At 36.6% G+C, this 20731-nt stretch overlaps 1 protein-coding gene across 5 annotated transcripts in view; it reads left to right on the top strand.

Moving 5' to 3' along the window:
• BTBD10 (BTB domain containing 10) overlaps positions 1 to 20731 on the top strand; it is a 77594-nt gene that overhangs the window by 44787 nt on the left and 12076 nt on the right. For all 5 annotated transcript variants that reach the window (XM_019037559.3, XM_019037560.3, XM_063710987.1 and 2 more), the window contains 5 exons: positions 1243 to 1528; positions 3720 to 3822; positions 7219 to 7339; positions 15008 to 15205; positions 17585 to 17695. In XM_019037559.3, coding sequence (XP_018893104.1) covers positions 1243 to 1528; positions 3720 to 3822; positions 7219 to 7339; positions 15008 to 15205; positions 17585 to 17695 — 819 coding nt within the window. The remainder of the gene's footprint in view (positions 1 to 1242; positions 1529 to 3719; positions 3823 to 7218; positions 7340 to 15007; positions 15206 to 17584; positions 17696 to 20731) is intronic.

Raw genomic sequence — 20731 nt, 5'->3', positions numbered from 1 at the left:
TGTTGTAAATAAGAATCATTAATATTAGGGTCTAATTATGAGAGAAGTTGTCAATGTTTCAGTTGATCCTTGAAGTCAGACTTGTACTTTTAAGCCAGACATCAACAAAAGTATAAATTAGAGTTGACAGTTTGTTACATGCAAAAGTCAGTGTCTGGGAGTAGAATAGCAGGATATAATAAATTATTTTATTAATATTGCTTTAGCAAATTTTGCTTTTGGGATGCTACCAGTATTGTAGAAACAGGCAATAAAAGGGAGGTGTCAGAGTATCTCTGGAGATAATGTCAAACCTAATTATACAATCAATAATGCTGTACAGAGTGTTCTAAGTAGTTTGAGTCATAGAGGAATTTGGCAAAAGCTGATGAAAGTGATGAGATGGAGGTACATTTTTAGGTCACCTTTAAAGTTTAGTGATCTAGTCTCTAAATGAAATATATCACAAAATCTTGGTTTTTATTTCTCTTTTGTAGACTATTAGAACTTCTTAAGAAAATTTTCTGAATTTTAATATTTTCTACCTATGAAAATTACAGACTGTAATTATAGATCATAAAATTTGTAGCGGTGCTTTATTCAACAAACATGAGAATGAGAAGAAAACAATATATTATAAGCTACTAAAGCCACTTTATTTGGTAGACATAAAAATCATTAAAAAAAAAAATACTTCTTACTACCCTTAGTGAATTTCTTTCTTTTTTTGTGGGGGAAGGGGGACCTTCTTTTTTTGAGATAAATTGCTGGTTTTAGAATGCCCTTATTAACGTAGTGAGATTCTAAAGATTGTACTTTGTGTTCTCAGAATAGTGTTATCCCTTTTAGTAATTAGGACAGTTTAAATTGGTATTCTTATTAATCTTTTACTGTAATAACTTTCAAAGCATATTTATTTTACTTGTGAGAATATTCGGTTCCTTGGGTTTCTATTTTTAAGTGGAGTAATAACATAAAATTTTCCTTAGTCTTGATGTTAGTTTGGGTTAGCATTAGTCAGCTATACATCTTTTTTAAAAGTCTACAAATAAATATTTTAGAAAGCATTTTGATGTTTTGGGTTGTATTCCTGGGAACCAAATGAATGTTTATGGTGTTCTGTTAACATCTTATTTGAAATTGAAAAGTAGAAATGCTATGACTTAAAACAACTTTTATAAATCAAACATTTAAAAAGATATATATAAATCTTGAATTTGTAAAAGAAAAGTTGCATAACTTCGTCTAACATCTTTATTTCAGAACGAGAAAAAGATCACAGTTCCTCTCGTCCAAGCAGTCCGCGTCCTCAAAAAGCATCCCCAAATGGTTCCATTAGCAGTGCTGGGAACAGCAGCAGAAACAGTAGTCAGTCAAGTTCAGATGGTAGCTGTAAGACAGCTGGGGAGATGGTGTTTGTATATGAAAATGCAAAAGAAGGAGCTCGGAATATAAGAACGTCAGAACGAGTGACACTAATAGTGGATAACACTAGATTTGTTGTAGACCCATCCATTTTTACTGCACAGCCAAATACAATGTTGGGCAGGTTTGTATTATTGCAGTTATTTGCATTACTAATTATAAGGTGCTTTTACTGCCATTATTTTTTTGTTTAAGTTTTACAGTAATTCTCTGTTGAAATGTAACATTTCTGTTTTACAGATGAAAGAAATGAGCTTTGGAGGCTAAATTACTTGTCCCAAGTTAATACAGCTTAGAAAGTGATAGAGTAAGAGCTTGAACTTGGTTTTATTTCTAGTGTTCTTTGCAGTACCAGTAGAAATAGCAAATATATTAGTTATTGAAGTCAGGATACTAAAATATCTTTACAGATTGAGACTGTAAATTGAATCTAACCAGGTGAATTTAGCAATGATAGTATGTTTCCTGCACTTGGGTTCCCATTCAATCACAAAATATAAACAATCAACATTGTTTAAAGGCAGAAAAAAAACCCAATAGGTAGTTTAGCTGTAAAGTCAGCATGAATTGTCAGTTCGATGTAGATACTTAAAAAAAAAAAAAAAAGGAATGTCAACAAGTAGTTAGCAAAATGAAGGAGATAATTGTCATCTTCTGATTTGTGCTGGTCCAGAGTAATAGATCAATTTAAAGTTTGCAGTTATGGGAACCACAGTCTAAGAAGGATATAGACAATATAGACTTGATTTTTCACCATGTCCAAACTGTACCTTTTAATTGCAAAATCAGTATCTTTGTTCACACTGCTATCAAATGAAAGGGCATGTGCATGAAATAGAAGTTTACATGAGGTAAAAACTTGTACTTCACTAGATTGTATAGGTAATGTGTGTATGTGTGATTTATCATTGTCTCAATACAGAATAAATGCTGCCATTGTGATATTGCATACATTTTTGAGTAAATATTTTCCTTCAACGTTGACACTATGCTTTATATCATGAAAAAAAATCTTTAAACTATAGGCTTTTTTGTATTTTTAGTATTATAGGGGAGGATTATCAACAGAAATCAGGAATATGACTTGACGGTGTTAATAATACTTTATATTTTTACATAATATATATAGAAACAATAAAAAAAGTAGATATTTGAAATTTTGGCTGTTATGTTTTCTTAAAAAAACGTTTTAAAGTGTTCATATTGATGTGAAAAGAATAGCTTTCCCCTTTTGTAAAAAATGATGACATTTGATTCCTGAAAGACTATCTTCTTTTTCTCCTTTTTCAATTAGCAAAGCCTTCTTTTTATGCCGATTGACTAAAGTGTGTCTTTGGGGATGAAAATTAATATTCATGGGAACTGTAAAAAGCAGCTGGCATTTTTTTTTTTTGGAAACTGACATAAAAAGCTTTGTTGTTCATAGTTTTCTGTGTTACAACAAAAGAGAAAACTATTTGAATTAGGAAACTACTGAGTAGAAAACTTAGTTCAACCGTACCATAGGATCTAGAGGTTCACCTTTCTTTAATCATGATTTTTAAATTTTCTGGAGAGTACTAGAGTACATTTTTTATTGTTTAGGACATATTTTGGAAATTGCGTCTTTTCTAAACAGCCGCTGTTGAAGGGCCGACAACATGACTTGAAAAAATCATAAAGTCATTTGTATTTTCTTACATAAGAGCTTTTTTAATTTATTTTCTTAAACTTGCCCTTGTCTTATTTCTTCATTCCTGTCTATCCCAGCATTTGATTGCTTGTCTTTCAGTTCTAGGATGCAAGTCTAATAATTTTGAGTAGGATTTGTTACATTTATAGTTAAGGTTGTGAAATGTAAAACAACCTGACTTGTCCTGTATCATATCACTTTGTCTCAGTTTAGCTTGCTATTATGTGCTGCATTATGGCATTAACTGTACAATGAAAATAGCAGTTTTAAGGAAAAAGCACAGATAACATGGTTTCCCTTTTTTTTTTTCTTCCTGGTAAAATTGGTATTAAAAACTCATCTTTTTCCCTAGATTAATTGGTTGGTGGTGTTTTCTGAGAAGGGGTAGGAAAGCTCTTTAGCTTCTGAATTTTGTCGTTTATTTTATTGTTGCTTACAGGAAATCTATACTAGTGTTCCTTACCATCAAAAAGAAAATGTTTTTAATATTTTCTTTTATGATGTTTGCCAGAATAAATTAATGATAAAAATTCTTGAACTAAATTTAATGATATAATTCCTTTTTACTTTTGTACATGAAATCTATTTTCCGTTTTCAAGGAAGTATTCTATTGACGTATTTCTCAATTATTTACTATCATAGGATGTTTGGATCTGGCCGAGAACATAACTTTACACGACCCAATGAGAAAGGAGAGTATGAGGTGGCAGAGGGAATTGGTTCCACTGTGTTTCGAGCTATTCTGGTGAGTGTTTCTTACGAGTATTGACTTAATCATAAGACCCCTTCTTGGAGGTACTTGGATTAGACGCAGAATTCTATTTGAATATCTCTCTGGAGTTATTCCAGGATATTGTTTTTCCTTAAATACCATTTAATTCATCTTTATTTTATTTTGTTTATATTTTTATTTTGCAACAGGGTCTTGCTCTTTCACCCAGGATGGATGGAGTGCAGTGGCACAATCATAGCTCACTGCAGCCTCAACCTCCTGGGCTCAAGCAATCCTCCTGCCACACACTCCTGAGTAGCTGGGACTACAGGCATGCACCACTATGCCTGGCTAATTTTTTTTGTTTTCATTTTTTATAGAGACGAGGTCTCACAGTGTTACCTAGGCTGTTCTCGAACTCCAGGGCTCAAGCGATCCTCCGGCCTTGGCCTCCCAAAGTGCTGGGATTATAGGCATTGAGCCACCATGCCATGCTCTCATCTTTATTTTAGTACATACAGATAATACAATATAAGCAAATGAATTTTATGACCTTCAGGATGATAGGATAGGGGATTATTAATCTCTTAGGTTTGCATATATTAGGTATTTAGTAACATTTCTGGAGCCATATTTACTTCTCTTTCTCCTAAATACAGTAAGTCGATCATTTTTACTATCTGAGAATGAATATGACTACTTGATTCTATTATTTTATTGCACATAACTAGCAGTGTGGAAACTTAGAAACATATAAAAGTCATCTCCAAAATGTATTTGTTAACATCTTTAGTTTTTATTGTTTTTTTGTTGTTGTTGTTGTTGTTGTTGTTTGCCCCAGACAGGGTCTCACTCTGTTGCCAAGGCTGCAGTGCAGTAGTGTGATCACGGCTAACTGCAGCCTTGACCTTCTGGGTTTAAGTGATCATCCCACCTCAGCCTCCCTAGTAGCTGGGACTATAGGTGTGTGCCACCACGCCCAGCTAATTTTTTTGTATTTTTAGTAGAGATGAGGTTTCGCTGTGTTGCCCGGGCTGATCTTGAACTCCTGAGCTCAAGCAGTCCTCCTGCCTTGGCCTCCCAAAGTGCTAGAATTACAGGTGTGAGCCACTGTGCCCAGCTGACGTCTTTGTTTTAAAACTTTTTTTTGAGGTTTTAATAAACCGTTTTTTTTTAAAAAAATATTTTATCACACAGAGTCCCTACTTGTAATTTAAATTCAGTGATTTTGGTTCATAAGGCTGGGTGTGGTGGTTCATGCCTATAATCCCAGCACGCTAAGAGACCAAGGCAGGTGGATGGCTTGAGTCCAGGAGTTCAAGACCAGCCTGGGCAACATGGCAAAACTCCATCTCTACCAAAAGAATATATCCAAAAATTAGCTAGGTGTAGTGGCACGCCTGTAGTTCCAGGTACTTGAGATGTGACAGTTACTACAGGATTGAATGAAGGGGGACGAACGCAGAAATGAAAACAAAGACAAGATAATCTGCTTTAAAGAAGGGGCTGGGGGCTCCTTGCTTCTAGTGAGCAAAGGCCTTGAGCTTCCACAGCCTTTTGTATTTACTGGGGAGAAAGAGCAGGGAGGAGGTGCTGTTGGTCAGCTGCTTGATTTGTCACAGGTTCACATGATTGCTAACAGGCTTCAGTTGTGCCTGTAGATAATCACAAGAAACACTGCGCCTGGGGCATGACTGCCCTCAGCATTCGTTTTAGGCGGCAGATGCAGTTTGTCAGTTTGCCAACAATCTGCTTTCATGAGAACAGTTTGCTGTTTGCTCATATAGCCTCCAGTGGTATACTGAGTTGGTCACCACCCTCATTCTTTTGGCCTCCAACACTTGGGAGGCTGAGGTGGGAAGATCTTTTGAGCCAGGAGGCGAAGGTTGCAGTGAGCTGAGATCACACCATTGCACTCCAGCCTAGGTAACAAAGTGAGACCCTGTGTCGAAAAAAAAAAAAAAAAAGGTTTGATTGATAGTTTGTGATCGTTTGTGCCACAGCCTGAAAATACCATTTTCTTAAATAGTTTGAGGGAAGGGAGGATTCTGTGATGGAAGACAGATAGGGAAATTAGTTGATCTTGATCAGGTGAGTATTCATACAAGTACCAGAAGATGTTTCACTTCCATTGATGCAGCAACCTTAGAAATTGTATTACTGGTTACTTTGGTTCGGAACCTCAGGAAAACTTGAGACAGGTCTTTTCTTTTTTTTTTTTTTTTTTTTTTTTTTTCGTTTGCGATGGAGGCTCGCTCTGTCGCCCAGGCTGGAGTGGAGTGGTGCGATCTCGGCTCACTGCAACCTCTGCCTCCTGAGCTCAAGTGATTCTCCTGCCTTAGCCTCTTGAGTAGCTAGGATTACAGGTGTGCACCACCACGCCTGGCTAATTTTTGTATTCTTTTTTTTTTATTTTATTTTATTTTGAGATGGAGTCTTGCTCTGTCGCCCAGGCTGGAGTGCAGTGGCACGATCTCGGCTCACTGCAAGCTCCGCCTCCTGGGTTCACGCCATTCTCCTGCCTCAGCCTCCCAAGTAGCTGGGACTACAGGTGCCTGCCACCACACCCGGCTAATTTTTTTGTATTCTTAGTAGAGAAGGTTTCACCGTGTTAGCCAGGCTGGTCTTGAACTTCTGACCTCAGGTGATCTGTCTACCTCGGCCTCCCAAAGTTCTGAGATTATAGGCGTGAGTCATGGTACCTGGCCGAGCCAGGTCTTAATTTTGGGGAAAAAGTGCTTTTTTAGCTGTCCATATTTCCCCTTGAGGAATTGAAAAGAATTTTTATCACTCATCTCTGAAGTAACTTATCTGTGATTCTGGGGTTGTCCTTTAACAACTTATTAAGTGGATTTTGGAAAAAATTAATATTGCTTGTCATAATATGGAATCACCAAAGGGTAGTATTAAAAGAAGAATATCTAATGATATGTCTTATTTTACATATTTTAATACTTGAATATGACTATAATTCTGTACTAAAAACCTCACATTTTGTTAAATTATCTAGGTAGTAGTTAAGATAACATATCATTCAATTTCCTTACTTTTTAAAAAAATGTTTAAAACTTTATGATGGTTTCGTAGAAATATAACTTGTAGAAGGAAAATACATATGCATTGGTGTGATGTCATAAAGAAGACATGAATTAGGTAACAGGGAGCCCTATATTCAAATCTTACCTTTGCTTTTAAATAATTTTATGACAGGCTAAGTCGGTGAATTCATTTCGACCTGAATTTTCCTTATAGGTAAAATGAAAAAGTAGTTAGGTGAACGGAGGTCTTATTTAAGTTTAAACTTCCACATTTCAGAGATGTCAGAGTTCTCTACTGTTTCTGAAAATGTTACCAGCCCTTCCTTAATAATAAGTTTTGGCTACCTTGTGCTCCAGATATTTTATGCTTTCTTTACTTTTCTTTTTCCAGGATTACTATAAAACAGGAATAATCCGTTGTCCTGATGGCATATCTATTCCTGAACTGAGAGAAGCATGTGACTATCTTTGTATCTCTTTTGAATATAGCACTATTAAATGTAGAGATCTCAGTAAGTATGATGTTTTGTGTGTAAGTGGTTTGTAGAATTAGAATATATTGGAACAAAAAGCCTGAAATTAGTGCTATTTACCTAGTTAGACTTAAAGTATTTAATTTAATTATAAAGCATTCTAGTACCACAAAGATTATTAATGAAAGCTTGCAAAGACCTTGATAATCGCCTTGTGCAATTTTCCAAATATTTTTTCAATTTTAATAATTTTCTTTTTTGACAAACCCAGATTTCCTCCTAGACAGTTTTCTATATTATTTATTTGTTACCAGTTTTATCTCCTAGATTTGGATCCTTGGCTTTGGTCAAGTGTGGTCATTTGGCTTCATTTCTTTGATTACATCATCCAAAAATTTATAATTTTTTGTATTACCACGTATGATAATATGAGCACTATGGAAAACACAAATAACTCTCAAAAACAATACCTATCATTAAAGATCCTAGGTTGAATGTCTAGCCCTCATGTATACATAGGATTAAATGACTTCATCCAAGAACTTCAAATATTGTCTCAAAGCAGTGTGTAGAACGTTGTAATCCCAACTTTTTGATGGTATTCTTCTCTCACTACTTCTTCAGCACCCCTACTCCCATTGTTACTTCTTCAGCACCCCTACTCCCATTGTTTCTCCCAACCCTGAGAAAAGATGTGATTATGCACAAAAAAGTCAAAATAGTGTATGAGAAGTATCAAATGTTGACTTAGGTACTTAAGCCAACACTTAAGTGGTTGGAGAAGTTCAGAGGAAGGGGAAGTCATTGTGGGCTAGAGGATCATGGAAGAGTTCAGTGGAAATAGGTAGTAAAGAATGAACTAAATGATTTACAAAGAGTAGATAGTATTGTTTTGGGGAATTATTTATATCTTCCATAGTGCCCAGGATATCATCCTACATGGTAATACAAAAAATTCTCAGAGCTGAGGTTTCTGGAGTAAAGATGTAGTAGGTATACTTTGGAAATACAGTAGATCCAATAGATTGTCCAATAGATTGTTGGACAGCCAGAACATACAACTGTACATTTGAACAACGTTGCTGGGTTTTTGTTGTTGTTGTTGTTGTTGTTGTTTTTGAGATGGAGTCTCGCTGTGTCACCCAGGCTGGAGTAGTGCAGTGGTGCAGTCTCAGCTCACTGCAACCTCTGCCTCCTGAGTTCAAGGGATTCTCCTGCCTTAGCCTCCCCAGTAGCTGGAGTTACAGGCACCCACCACCACACCTAGCTAATTTTTTTGTTTTAATAGAGACAGGGTTTCACTATGTTGGCCAGGTTGGTCTTGAACTCCTGACCTCAGATGATGCACCTGTGTCGGTCTCCCAAAGTGCTGGGATTACAGGCGTGAGCCACCGTGCCTGGCCAGAGTTGCTGTTTTTCACATCTTAAAAAAATGATTTTAGGGGCTGGGTGCAGTGGCTCACACCTGTAATCCCAGCACTTTGGGAGGCAGAGGCGGTCGGATCACCTGAGGTTGGGAGTTTGAGACCAGCCTAACCAACATGGAGTAACCTCTTCTCTACTAAAAATACAAAATTAGCCAGGCGTGATGGCGCATTGCCTGTAATTCCAGCTACTCGGGAGGCTGAGGCAGGAGAATTGCTTGAACACGGGAGGTGGAGGTTGTGATGAGCCGAGATTGCGCCATTGCACTCCAGCAGGGGCAACAAGAGTGAAACTCCATCTCAAAAAAAAAAAAAAGTTTTGGTTGAAACCATGAGCATTATAGATCCCTGATTTCAAGTTTTGTGTCTATTCATACGACCATTTAAATTAATCTTTATATAATTTAATGTTGAATTTTGGTGACTGGCAGAGATAGAAAAAAACTAGAATTTTTTACAGATGATGTGAATCTCTTAGTTCTGCAATCTTTTGTTGTGCGTAGTTTACCTTGTCATTACTACTAAGTATCTTTTATTTGTTATAGATTAAAAGTAAGGGTTTTATGTAAAATATGTGTAATATGATTATCCTAGACTTTTAGCTTTTCAGTAATATTTGTAGTTGTTTCTAGATTACTTGTAATATATGTTACTAAAAATTTAGAGATTCTCAAAGACGTTTTAAAAAAAAAACTATGTAGAATTTGAAGAGATGGAAGTGGTCTTGTAAAAATGTAGGTAGACTTTAATCCCAAAGTAAATTTTTTTTCTTGCAAATATATGCCTTTGCTGAATATTTGGAATGGCACTTTGCACTAAAATATCTGGGCTTATATCTTAATTTAAGAAGAAATTATACAATTTGCTTGCATGTTCTCTCTCTCTGGTTGAGGCACTCTTTTTCAGTTTGTGGCATTAAACTAGTTTGGACTTGAGGACAGAGACTGTATCTTTTTGACTTTGTGTCTATAGTGTGTGGCACATCCTAAGGACTCAACAAAATGTTTGCTGAACTAATAAATTATTGTATTCCCTTGTGCGTTTTTAGGACCCTCTTCCACTGGTTGTCCTCTCTGGTATCATCAGTCTTTCCCTATGTAGTAAACCTCAGTCTCAAACATACTCAAATCTGACTTATGTCTATTGTAGACGTTCAAAAACATTCTCTTTAAAAAAAACTTGAGCTTTTCATTGGAATCCTTTGAAGTTAACTTTTTAGAAGAATTAACATATAGCTCCAAATGCTGTGTCTTCCCATTTATTCACACTTTTGTGTCTTTAGGTAGAGTTTTATCATTTTCTTCATATAGTTTCTACTCTGGTCTTGTTAATATTTTGTGTTTTTATTATTGCTGTGTGTAGAATATGTTTAACTTTTCTAAGTGCTAACTTATAATAAAGTTACTGAATTTTGTACATTTAGCCACCTCATAGAGCCGTGTTTGTTTCTAATAATTTTTTAGTTGATCCTCATATATGCCTCACAGTTAATTGACTATGTTATAAATAACGCTTTTTATATCTTTTTTTTGTCCTGTCAAATTGGCTAGAAGATTTTGAACAATGTTAAGTTTAATGGGAATTCTGGCATCTCTGTCTTTAAAGGCATTTCCCTGGACGTGGGGCTCATGTCTATATTCCCAGCACTTTGAGAGGCTGAGGTGGGAGGAGCACGTGAGCCCAGGGGTTCGAAATCATCCTAGGCAACATAGCAAGACCCTGTCTTAAGAAAAATAAAGGCATTTCTTTTAGGCTTAATTACGATGTTACTCATTTTTTCTTGACTCTCCCTTCCTTTGGCTTTTTGGCATCCTTTTTCCTGATCCTTGGAATGTGGTTGTTCTCCACTGTTAGCTACTTTCTCTCTCACAGAATCTGCACTTATTCTAAGTGGTGCTATTCATCACTGTGGCCTTCAAATATTATCTTTACACTGGGGATTTCTACCTTTTTATCTTTAATTTCTAAGTGTCAACTTTAATTTTTTTTTAATTTTATTTCAGTTGTTTTTGGGATACAGGTGGTTTTGGGTTACATGGATAAGTTTTTAGAGGTTATTTCTGAGATTTTGGTGCACTTATCACCTGGACAGTGTACACTGTACTCAGTATGTAGTCTTTTATCCCTCACTTCCTCCCAGCCTTCCCCACCGACTTCCCAGAGTCCACTATATCATTCTTGTGCCTCTGTGTCCTGATCAACTATTCATTTCTAGTTTACCATTTAACTTGTCCTTTCGTCCCCTCTTCCTTCTTAATCAAGCTTTTTATGAGTTTCATGCATATAGTACATATAGTGATGAATAAAGACAGACATTGTCCCTGCCTTTATGGAGTTTATAGTCTGGTTGGGAGGACAGACATTTAACAAGTAATAAAAGCTGTGAAAAATGCAGTGAAGAAAGGAGATATTATTAGAAGTGTATGACAAAGGGTCTGTGGAGAATCATTATCTAAGTGCCGTTAAAGCCGAGACCTGAAGGAGTGGCAAAGAGTGAGGGAAAGCTGACCATAGAAGCAGTAGAAATGATGTGTGCAGAGGTTTAAGTGGGAAGGAATGTGACATATTTAGGGTACTCAAAAAAAGGCAAATGTGGCTAGAGCAGAGGGATGGAATATGAGTGGTGAGGAATAAGGCCTGAGAGGTAAAGAGGAAACAAAATTTATGAATTAAACAAATATTTAATGACTCTACTCTGTACTAAGCACTGTTCTAAGTTTTGGGGATTCAGTATGAACAAACCAGGCATAACTTTCTGTTCTAATGGAACGTACACTCTATTGGGAAAAACGTGATAAACAAAGTAAATAAATCATATATGCTATGTTAGTGATAAGTGCCAAGGAGAAAAAAGTGAAGAAGTTACTTAGAGGAGCCAGAGAAACTTTCACTGGAAATAAAAATGTTAAATTCCAAGCAGAGGTTACTAGTGAATGCACACAGTGAAGGAGCTTGTCTGGTATATTTGAGAGCAGCAGAGAGGCCAGGATAGTTGGAGTGGAGTGAGTGAGAGTGTCAGTAATAGGAGATGTGGTCGGAGAGATAACAAGGCACCTAGGTCAAATAAGGCCTTTATGTTTTGGCGTTTACTCTGAGTGAGATTGGAAGATATGGGAGGGGTTTGAACAAAAGAGTGATATGATCTGTAAGGCTGTCACACTGTACCATTTCATGGGGGCCCTGTTCACACAGAAGTCAGTGTAGAGTTGTTCAGTGCTATAATCCTGACCTGACTTAAGGTTTAAAAGAATCACTTTTGGCTGTTGTGTTAAAAATGGACCAAAAGGGGAATTGTGCTAGAAGCAAATAGATCAATTAGGAAGCCACTGTCAAAGTCCAGGTATGAGATGGTAGGGGCTTGGATTAGAGTGGAAGCAGTAAGAAGTAGTCAGATTCTGGGTATATGGGATGTTCAGATTACCAGAATTTCCTCTTCAATTGAATGTGGAGTGGAAAGGAGAGGAGAGCTTTAACCGGAAGTGTGAGGTTGCCATTAATTGAGATGGGGGAGACTTCATGAGGAGCAAAAATCTAAAAGCTTGATTTTGAACACGTTAAGTTTGAAATACCTGTTAGATATCCAAGTAGAAATGTTAAGTGGAGCATTGGGTATACATGTCTAAAGTTCAGCAGAGAAATGTGGGCTAGATGTAAGTGGGAGTCATCAGTATATGGATAATATTTAAAGAAAGTGTATTAAAGGATTGATTCTAGACACTGATCTATAACATTCTTTTTCACATAGCAGGGCTTTATGTACCAAGTTGAGGATTTGAGACTTATTTTAAAGATAGTACAAGTCATGAGAGACAATTAGATTTGGCTGCTGTGGGGAAAATGAATTGCAGAGAGGCAAAAGCAGATGTTGGGGGAATGTAATCAGAAAGATTTTGTAGTAATTTGGGTGAGAGTTAATGATGAACAGAACCAGGATGGAGGCAAGGGGATGGAATATGTCGGGTTAACTATTGCTGTGTAATAAACCACCCCAAGCTTAGCATAAACTATAACCATTTTATTACTCTCATTTATTCTGTGGGTCAGTAATTTATACAGGGCACAGCAGAGGTGGCTTATGGTTGTATCACAATATCTGAGGCCTCATCTGTGAAGAATTGATGGGCTGGGGTGGCTCACAAGGCTGGAGGCTTTATTCACATGTCTGGTGCCAGGACTGGGATGACTGAAAGGCTGGACTCAGCTAGGAATGTCAAACAGAATACCTGTGTGTGGTCTCTCCGTATGACTTGAGCTTCTCAAATCCTGGAGGCTGCATTCAGAAAGGAAGCATTTGAAGAAAAAGCATTCCAGAAACCAAGGCAGAAATTGCAAGGCTTCTTTTGACTTAGCCTCCAAAGTCATGTGCTGTCTCCTCAGCCATGCTCCTCTGGTTACAAACAAGTTTGTATTACCAGTCTAATTAAAGGGGAGGGGAGCTAGACTCCACTTTTTGGGAAGAGATGTCAAGGTCACCTTGCAGAAAAGTATGTGGCTTAGGAGATTTTGCAGCTATCTTTGTGCCAAAAGAAGGAAATAACACAATTCAAGGTATGTTTAAGAAGACTTGGGGAATTATTTGAATTAGGAGGTAAAGGAGAAATCCAGGATTTATTCATTTAGTATGCTAACATTTAAGTTCCCATTATATGCCCAGCACTGTGCTGAGATAGTTCTGAAAACTTGAGTGGATAGTGATGCCATTTACTGATTTGAAAAATACCGTGGAGAGAGATAGAGACAGTAATTTAAATTTTGGATGTATTGAGTTTGAGGTACCTCTGAGGTTACATCCAAGTGGAAATTTCCAGAAAGCAGCTGAATATAATGCATCTCGAATACAGAAGACTGAATTAGTAGAAATAAATTTGGGAATTCTCAGCATAGGATAAAGAAGAAAAGAACTTAAAATTGTCCTGAGAAATACCAGTATTTAATGAACAGCTGGAGGAGAAAGAGTTGGCAAAGGTTACTGAGGAAGAACAGCCAGTAGGAGGAAAAAAACAGGGATAATGGTGTCAGAGATTCTTAGGGGTGAGTATGTTTCAAGAAAGAGTGTTCCATTGTAGGAGATTAAACTGAGAGGTCAAATAAGATCAGGACCAAAAGATGATTATTGTCTTTAACAATATAAAGGCTATTTGGAGACCATAGCAAGACATTTTTGTAGTATAGTGAGAATGGAAGCCAGATTGGAATTGGTTCAGAAGTTGGGGAGAGAGAAGGTGTTGAAATATAGGTAATTGTCTATAAAGATAACTTTTTAAAATGATAATGGGAAATAGCCAGCCTGGAGAGAGACATGGCTAAGTAATATTAATGTAGATTATTTAATTATCTAATCAATTATTATATTAATTGTAATATGTTAATTATAGTGTCTATTATATAATATATAATTATAGAGACATCTTGTAGGGAGGAAAAGCTCTCCCTTGGGAGACTGTAGGTTTGAGTTCTAGCGTCCTCCTTCACCCCTTCTCCAGTTCTCCAGTTTTTACAACACACACACACACAAACACACACACACACACTGTCTCTCTCTCTGGCTCACTCTCTCTTTCTCTTTCTCTCTCTCTCTCTCTCTCACTCATGCGTATGGTTGCCATGGTTGCTTCTTTAACTTCGCTCTCCAGGCTGATGCAGTAGCAGTAGTTCTTGAGATGTTGGCATCTTCAGTAGGGAGATAGGACATTGCCATTAAATAGAAATAAAAGAAAAAAGCAGTGCAGGTGAGTTTGTGGCTGTGCATTTAGGAAATTGAAGTTGTTCATTATGTCTGTGCTTAAGGAGGTTGAAGTCTATCTTTCAGCTCTCTCACTTCTAGTATCAAGTTCGCTGTGGAATTCCTGCATCATGTTATATTTTGCTTGATCTTTTGCCTGCATTATTCTGAAGACTATTGACCCTTTTCAGCTCACCTCTCAACCTGCACTGAAATATTAATTCTGTTTATAACTTTCGGAGAAGGAGAGCATGCAGGAAATGGAATATAAGAACTATTTCAGTTTATGTGGATAACCTGAAAAGTATCTTTAAGATATACATATTGCGTATACTGATGGAAGATAATATGGTATAGTGAAAAATATGCTAGGCTAGGGATAGGGTTTTAATTCTGACTTCGCAAATTAGTTTTGTAATATTAGGCAAGTTATTTCATGATGTGTAAAATGAGGGGGCCTATGTAGGCTGCCTGGCCTTTCTTGTTATAAGATTCTATATTTCTAAAAGAACTCTTTTTAGGAAAAGTTTTGGTAAGATATTTTTGTGGATTTCATTTCAGGTGCCCTAATGCATGAGTTATCAAATGATGGTGCTCGTAGACAATTTGAATTTTATCTGGAAGAAATGATCCTCCCTCTCATGGTAGCTAGTGCCCAGAGTGGGGAACGGGAATGTCATATAGTGGTGCTTACAGATGATGATGTGGTTGATTGGGATGAAGAATATCCACCACAGATGGGAGAAGAATATTCACAAAGTAAGTACTCTGGCATGTTTTCTCTCTCCTGAATCATCACGAATTATTTCTTGTTTATGTAAAGAAAGAGCTCTTCTCATAGACCAGCCTGGGGGTCAATCCAGCCCATCACCTATTTTTATAAATTAAGTTTTATGTATTGCCTATGGCTGCTTTCATGCTACAGTGGCAGAGTTGAGTAGTTGCAACAGAAACTGCATGGCTCGCAATGCCCAAAGTATTTATTATATGTCCCTGTACAGAAGAATATGCCCCGTCCATGCCATATACACATGGTTAGTTATTTGTTGACTCTCTGGAACTTGATAGATTTTTTTTCTTTGTATTTAAAAGCATTCAGGAGAACTAGTTCCTTTATAAAAATAGCTTGTTTAAAAAATGAGTTTTTTTACGTAAATTTGGAAGCTTTAACTCATTGATTTTGAGGATAACTTTAAGTTCTAAGGTACCCTTTTTTAAAATATCATATATGTTCATCAAGGATACAATGACCCTTCATAAGGCTTTGTAGAATTATAGTTCTTTTGGGCATTTCTAACCAAAATGGCCTATCTTGAGCAACAATCACTGACATTTTTTCTTATTTTTTTGTTATTTTTTCTTGATGAGCCCAATATCAGTATTTTTGACCAGTTTTATAAATAAGGAAGACTTGAAAAAGAATGACTCAAGGAATTGAATAAAATAGCCTAGCATCTTCTTCTGTACTATATAGTCTGTTGACTTGGTAAGGATTAGGGTTTAATATAGAAAGTACCAAAACACCTTATCTCTGATTTTTCCATTTTACATATGCTTTTCTAAAATCAAAACAAAGCAGACTCCAGATGGCATTCTTTTTTACTTCTGAAGGAGATTTTTGAAAGATTATTTTAACACAAGTTATGGTAGCACTTTACAGAGTTTGCATTGAGATATTTCTTTTGCATGATGTACTTAAATGAGTGTTGTGATTCCTTTGTGGATAGTTGTAGTAATAGACATTTCTGTTGCTATTTCCTCAGTTCTAGGCTCTTTGCTGACAATGGTTTTCTATAATATGTGGAATAAAAAGTTGAACAAAACCCAAGAAAAATGAAAGGTTGTCAAAAATAAAAGAGGTATACTAAATTATTTTCTGTTAAGGAAAAGGAGTGAACAAGCTTATAACTTACATTTTACTTTTCAAAAGGTTTGACCCCAAGAAAGTACAGTCAACCATAGAATATAGAAATGATATTATAGTGATAAAGGAATTATAATAAACCTGGTGTTTTCCATTGTTGAACTTTTCACTTCAATATTTTTTTGTTTTCTTGTTTTTTATCTTAAAGCTTAAAAGGCCTAAAAACATTTTTACTTAGTTGTCTAAATATGTATTATTTTGTATCAGGATGATCCAACATAAAGAAGATTCGTTTGAGGAGCTAGAGATAGCCTTTCGGCCTGATTTTTCTATATGTGACTTTATGACAGATATTGTCCTTTCTAAGATCTAAAATAATCTTTATCTTAAAATACCAGTAAATCTTAAGGATGTAGTAATAATCACAAATTTACCCCATGAGTAGAGTTTATATACGTATTTTCCTTTTATTGGCTCTTAAACCAGCATGTTTGGTTTGTGAGTGTGTTTTTCTTTTTTTGAAAAAACCTTTGCAGTTCACCTTTTAAGGGAGATAACTCAACCTGAAAGAGAGAAGGCGAGGAATGTCCATCAGTCTAACTCCCTGAAGTTCTCAGCACATTTGGAAGACTCAACATGTTGTCAGTGGAATGTCTGTCCTTTGCAAAGCCAGTTTGCTCTAAACAGACTAACCTAGGCAGAACTTGCTCGAATCTGCCATTTTTAACATCAGTATTAAATGGGGCTGTTCGCCTGAATGGAAAACAGTTTGTGGGGAGGGTCTTTGCCTTTTGGGAAATTATTAATAGTTGCTCAATCCATGAAATGTAAAATGTATCTGTTTTGTACTCTTTGACAAGGCAGTTTTTCCGCCTCTAGACTAGGCCTTGTAGACATCTTAGCAAAGTCCTTTACTTTGCTTGATAATGATGCGATATTGATATCTTCTTTGGATTCTCTTATTTGAAACTTGGGGCAGATCCCATTCCAATAAATGTGTAGATGATGTATCTTTCAGAAGGAGATTCTTCCTATGGATTGGGTTTTCTGATTGGTTGTCAAAGCTTTTCTTGTTTCCACTTAAGTAGACATTTGCTTCTACATTAACTATACTGAATACTGCCCTGTCATGTTGGCTAGTCATCCTTTGGCATTACTGCATCCATTATTTGGGCTTTTAGGACTGTTAGGCCCCTTTGATGAGCAAGATAAATTTAAGTTCATCTCTAAATCCTTTAATTTTAATACAATAATATTTTTCTTTTTGTTTCTAGTTATTTATAGCACAAAATTATATAGATTTTTCAAGTATATTGAAAACAGAGATGTGGCCAAGTCAGTTTTGAAGGAGAGGGGTCTTAAGAAGATTAGATTGGGAATAGAAGGTAAGACATTTTCATTATTTTCTATTAATTTTCTTTTGAAAACAAAAAGGTTAAAAACAATTGGATCTTATTTAGAATACAGTTGGAATACTTTGAGAAAAACTCTGACAAATGATTACCACATGCTTATGCAGTAGACCTATAAATAACAAAAATCAGCTGCACTTAGAAGACAGATAAAAGGCCATTAGAAATTGTTATTCCATAAGATTCTCTAGTGATAGAGATATGAATTTGTCTTTTTCTGCCCTAGTTTGCCCTAATTCATTTTTGACAAAGCCCATGTGTGTGGACATGAATATATGTACATTCCCATAGGATTGGCAGGGCTTTTTGCATAGTAGTGATCATTGAAGCCCAACAGAATTAAAAATTACTTCCTTAAAATTCATGTAAAAGCAGCACTACTAGTAGCTTACTTATGTCTTAAAGTATGATAATAGCTTATTTTCAAGGTAAGTACAAATTATGAAATATTCTTTCATCTTATGTAAATGCATAGAGTTTTAGATAGCTTACTTTATGAATTAAAATAATTTTTCTGTAATGTTTTATCAGATGCCTCTTTTATTTTAAATTACCCATAGAGGAACAAAGTGTCTTAATTGATATAACATGACAATGTAAAGAGTAAAGGCTCTGGAGCCAGATTACTTACGTTCAAATCCTGTGACTTATGTTCAAATCCTGTGACCTTGGCCAAGGCACTTAAAAATTCTGTGCCTCAGTTTCTTTCCTCTAAAATGAGAACATTAATGAGTACTTTATAAGGTTTTTGTAAGGATAGAATGAATTAATATATGAAAAACACTTAAAACACTGCCTAGTACATAGTAAGTTTGCAGTATATGTTTGTGATGGTGATAATGAAGATAATAGTGTTGATCATTGACCTACCTGATTGAACTGTTGGAGAATAGTAATGGGCTGCTGAGATATATAGGAAGAATAACCAGAAACAGGATTTTTGTGTGGGAAGGGGCAGAGACTTTGGGCTTAAAAAGCAGTGGAATTGCTGATATATGAAGCATTGGTCTAGTGTCCTCGTCCATTACTTTGTAAACAGTGAGATTTAGCTACTTGGTCTTAGAGCTAGAGAGAAGGCACTGGGAGCTACTTTAGATTGGGAGGACAGGGAAGGCCTCCCGAGAAGAAGACATTCAAGGGGAGGCCTGGTGACAAAAATGGTTCTAGAAGGAGAAAATAGCAAGTGCAAAAAGTGTTGAGGTAGGAATGAGCTTACTATATTTGTGGTACAGAAAACATACATATGTCTGGTATAATAAATGAGGAGGAGGTTTGAAGAGATATAGTTGGTCTGAAAGTTAGTAGAAGAGATAAAGTAGGATCAGAAGATGCAGGGTCTTATAGGCCATGGTAAGGAGTATACTGGCCAAGTGTCTTAAGGTAAGTCCCTCAGCCTTTCTGAGCATCAGTTTCCTTTATCTTAGTAGTGAGTATAATACTCTGTATATCTTAGAGGGTAGTTGTGATAATCAAATATTATTTACTAGAAATTACTTCCTTCCCACTCTACTTCCTCTTTCTCTACATGGCAACTATTATTCATCCTTTAAATCCTCTGAAACCTTCTTGGAACCTCTGTGAAATTGTTCCTTAGAATAATTTGCTATATAATACTCTGTTCAGTCATAGACTGTGAGCTTCTTGAGAGAAGTCAAGTTGCATATTGCATACCTAACATGTGGTCTAGTTCCTAGGTATAGGTGGTTCTCAAATAGTAAATAAATGATTTATGGAAAAGCTGTATGTAAATTAGTTACTGAAAGTGAGGACTTCTTTCTCTGTCACAGGGAGATAATAGCAGTGCTCTAAAGCATTGAGCCATAACTCTTAAATGAATTTTCATATAATTGTAAGGACCTATAACAAGTACTAGTTACTATTAACCTCATATAAAATTCATTTAAAATAGTACATTATATGTGTGTGTGTATATATATATAATGTAATATATATATCTATATATATATGATATATAATATTTCACTCCAAAATATTTTAATATGCAGCTCTAAAAATATTTTAACATACCCAACAAAATTAAAGAATACTTTATTTGAATCAATCCATATTAAAATTTCGCAGTGGTCTCCCCAAATTTCCTTTTAGCTGTTTTCTCTAAACCAACATTCAATCTGGGACCACATCTTACAACTAACTGCTTGTTTTGTCAAATTTCTCAATCTAGAATAGTTCCTTATTTATGATATTGTCCTATTGAAGAGTCTGGGCCAGTTGTCTTGTAGAAGGTCCCACTTCTGGATTTGCCCTATTATTTCCTTGGTGTGTCCTTCAGTTTAGTCCCTCTCTTCTGTAATTTCTGTGAACTGTAAGTTAGATTAAAGGCTTAGTCTGTGTATTAGTCCGTTTTCTCACTGCTATAAAGAACTACCTGGGGGGTGGAGCCAAGATGGCCGAATAGGAACAGCTCCAGTCTACAGCTTCCAGCGTGAGCGACGCAGAAAATGGGTGATTTCTGCATTTCCAACTGAGGTACCAGGTTCATCTCACTGGGGAGTGCCGGACAGTGGGTGCAGGACAGTGGGTGCAGCGCACCGTGTGTGAGCCGAAGCAGGGCGAGGCATCGCCTCACCTGGGAAGCGCAAGGGGTCAGGGAATTCCCTTTCCTAGTCAAAGAAAGGGGTGACAGACAGCACCTGGAAAATCGGGTCACTCCCACCCTAATACTGCGCTTTTCCAACAGGCTTCACAAATGACACACCAGGAGATTATATGCTGCACATGGCTCTGAGGGTCCTATGCCCATGGAGCCTCGCTCATTGCTAGCACAGCAGTCTGAGAGCAAACTGCAAGGTGGCAGCCAGGCTGGGGGAGGGGCACCCGCCATTGCTCAGACTTGAGTAGGTAAACAAAGCGGCCTGGAAGCTCGAACTGGGTGGAGCCCACCACAGCTCAAGGAGGCCTGCCTGCCTCTGTAGGCTCCACCTCTGGGGGCAGGGCACAGACAAATGAAAGACAGCAATAACCTCTGCAGACTTAAATGTCCCTGTC

This window comes from Gorilla gorilla, chromosome 9 (assembly GCF_029281585.2).
Source record: "Gorilla gorilla gorilla isolate KB3781 chromosome 9, NHGRI_mGorGor1-v2.1_pri, whole genome shotgun sequence".
NCBI lineage: Eukaryota > Metazoa > Chordata > Mammalia > Primates > Hominidae > Gorilla > Gorilla gorilla.
This window is presented reverse-complemented; position numbering and strand designations above follow the sequence as displayed.